The sequence below is a fragment of the Vigna umbellata genome, chromosome 1 (genome assembly GCF_029865625.1).
Source record: "Vigna umbellata cultivar VRB3 chromosome 1, Vumbellata_1.0, whole genome shotgun sequence".
Classification (NCBI taxonomy): domain Eukaryota; kingdom Viridiplantae; phylum Streptophyta; class Magnoliopsida; order Fabales; family Fabaceae; genus Vigna; species Vigna umbellata.
In genome coordinates, this window is record NC_142165.1 from 96,492,580 (window position 1) to 96,495,410 (window position 2,831).

General features: G+C 34.1%; 1 protein-coding gene across 1 annotated transcript; it reads right to left on the reverse strand.

The window, feature by feature from the left end:
- Window positions 1-214: 214 nt before the first annotated feature.
- On the reverse strand, window positions 215-2,015 carry LOC124845065 (vignain-like). Its single transcript, XM_047322098.2, has 4 exons — window positions 1,528-2,015; window positions 1,030-1,259; window positions 799-939; window positions 215-668 (listed from the first exon to the last, which is right to left on the reverse strand). The coding sequence occupies exons 1-4, from the start codon at window positions 1,973-1,975 to the stop codon at window positions 426-428; spliced, it is 1,062 nt and encodes a 353-aa protein (XP_047178054.1). The 5' UTR covers window positions 1,976-2,015; the 3' UTR covers window positions 215-425.
- Between the last annotated feature and the right edge of the window lie 816 nt (window positions 2,016-2,831).

Here is a 2,831-nt window from a genome sequence, read left to right on the forward strand (position 1 = left end):
TAGACTTACCTGTTTCTTTTGGGTTTTTAAAACTCTGGATTGAATAATTCTGACGATTAAAGAGGTTGTTTTGGGCTTTGGGGACACAACTTTGTGCATGATTTTGAGGATAAAATGATCATTGAACACAGTTCTGTTACATAGTTAAATTTTGGTTAGTTAATTTATTTCAGCGCATTATTAGGAAAAGGAAAAAAAAAACTATCTATTATTTTAATAAATATTTAAAATTAATATTAATAAAAGTTTAAATATTTCTATGATGCAGAAACCTGAGAACTTGGATAGATAAGTGGGAATAGAGATATTACAGGGAGTAGGAGGCGATCCTTAAGCAGAAACAACCTCTGTCATATTAATCGAACAGATTATTTTATTTTATTTTCTCCCTTAATAAGATTAGATAGCAGTTATGAAGAAATGATTCAAAGCTCGTCCTTGAGAAACGAAGAAGGTTTGGAGGAGAAGTTTTTGATTGGATAGGAAGCCTCCATTGCTATGCCACACAGATCTAAGTCTCTTTGCATTCTAATATAGCCATTTTCTCCCCATTCGGATCCCCACGAGTTCTTCACTGTCCAATATTTTGTTCCATCTTGAGTTGTTCCATACCCCACAATTGTTACCCCATGATTCAGACCAGTGCCACAAAATCCCGTAAACACTCCCTGCACTTAATTATTTTCAACCTATGATCACACCCAAAACCATTTTCTTTCCAAAACTATATAATTAAGAACCATGTTTTGTGCTTTAAAACTATATATTCACAAAAAAAGTTATGAGGAAGAGGTTGACCTCTGAGTAGAACTGAAAGTCATATCCGCCAGCATCAATGGCTACTGATACAGGTTGATGGGCAACAGCTTGGAGCAATGCAGCTTCATCGTTACTGGGGACAGTTTCATACCCATCGATTGACACAGCAGGTTGCTCCACCTGCAATATGATTTTTTTTTTTCATCTTTAAATTTTCTTATCAATCAAGTAAATTAATTGATGTTGAGCACAAAAAATATCAATGTGCACCTTTGATGCATCACAAATTCCATCTCTTGCTACATAAGGGTAATTGCTTTCTGTAGTTATACCATATTGTTTGATAAAATCGAATGCCCATTCCATGAACCCACCATTGCATCCTGAATTCTCAGTGTCACAATCTACAAGTTCTTGCTCAGACAACGACACCAGCTGACCTGTCTTGATCTGGTTAATACCTTCAACGGCTGCAATAGTTGAAAAGGCCCAACAACTACCTATAACAACAAGACATTAAAAAACAACAGACATTATGACAACTTCATCAAAAACAAAGAGAGCGCCTTTAGGAAAGAAATTATAAATTGGTTTTTGGGTATCTTTACCCTGAAACAAACAAAGATAATGTCAACCTTAAAAGAACATGCAGAAAGTTAAAAAGATATTGAAAAATAAAAGTGACACTTACGTTACTTTCTCATTTTAGACAAGTTAAATGGAATCCAAGTGACTTTACAGAAAAAAATGGAAAGTTTTTAGCTTTACCACAGTGGCCTTGATTCTTTACATCAGTGACAGCACCTTTCTTCCTCCAATCCACCGAAGGAGGAACCCTATCAACGTTCTTATACATGAAACTACCATTCTCACGTGGCATGCCTTGGAACATTCTATGATGACTCACCTTGGAGTTAGCATAGATGGTCGTGAATTCATAGTTGGTCATGTCAGCAAACCTGTTCAACTTCAGCTTGTAAGGCTTGTCCATTTTATTCGCGTTGTGGACATTCATCACGTTGGCTTTGAACACGTTGAAGCGCTTCTGCTTCTCATCGAAGCTTCGTGAAACCGTGTGGTGGCTTCTCCATCTCTCGTACAAATCCCACAACCCTTGTTCCGATTCTAGCTCCTTCTCGTTGAAATCAAAACTCTCGCCCATTCCAAGAACAAAACCAAACAATAAAACAGCCCACAAAACCTCTTTCGTTTCCATGTTGCTTTGCTTAATATTATATCAACGCAAATGGAAGATGTGAAAAACAGAGATCAAGGAGGTGCTTTATATAGAGAAATGAAAATCAATCTGGCAGAAAAAACAAAAATAAAGTTACGTAAGGGCATCAAGAATCAATAATGATGAACATGCAAGGCTGTTACACTGACATTAATTACATTTATTAGATTTTATATAATGAAAACAAACTCAAGATATTTATCTTATTGGGGCAAAAATAATTTGCCAGATAAGTTCCAAATTTTTAAAGCCTTTTGTAAAACTGCTTTATATCGTGTGCTTGAACGATCGTATTTCGGTTGCATTGCATGCATTCCACGGTATTACTTGAGAATGAGAGTGGAAAAGGAGAGCATGGGTTCCTTCTGGTTTTCAGCGACTGTCCTTGTAGCATCAAGAGGAGTGGAAAAATAACATTGACACAAAACTATATATTTTTTAAAGAAAAATATTGATTTACGCACCTAATTTTTTTTTTACTTTTTATTCTTTTTTTATTAAAAAAATATAAAACTTTATACAGGACTATTTTATCCTTATATTCCATGATAAATAAATGTAAAAATATGAAATTGTATCATTTTTTTTCTTCTAAATCTGTGAAGTATTCTAAAATAATTTCACGAAATTATTCTATAAATTTCGTTAAATAGCTTTTAGTTTTACATCATTGGATACAAGTGAAAAAAATAAAAGGCTTTTACATTTCAGAAAAACAACAGCTGAAAGTGAATTTACTCTTTCCCAACATCCTCAAATTAAGTACAGAGAAAGGATTTAATTAATGTTTCACAAAATAGCCACCTATAACTTTAAATCTTGTTATTTTTTTCTA

What these genes read in the sequence shown, in the direction of transcription:
- LOC124845065 (XM_047322098.2), bottom strand. Translation starts at nt 1,975, where the DNA reads ATGGAAACGAAAGAGGTTTTGTGGGCTGTTTTATTGTTTGGTTTTGTT. An exon ending in AAAGAATCAAGGCCACTGTG is followed by an intron (nt 1,260 to 1,527) that starts GTAAAGCTAAAA and finishes TTGTTGTTATAG; the next exon opens with GTAGTTGTTGGGCCTTTTCA. An exon ending in ACTTTCAGTTCTACTCAGAG is followed by an intron (nt 669 to 798) that starts GTCAACCTCTTC and finishes AATTAAGTGCAG; the next exon opens with GGAGTGTTTACGGGATTTTG.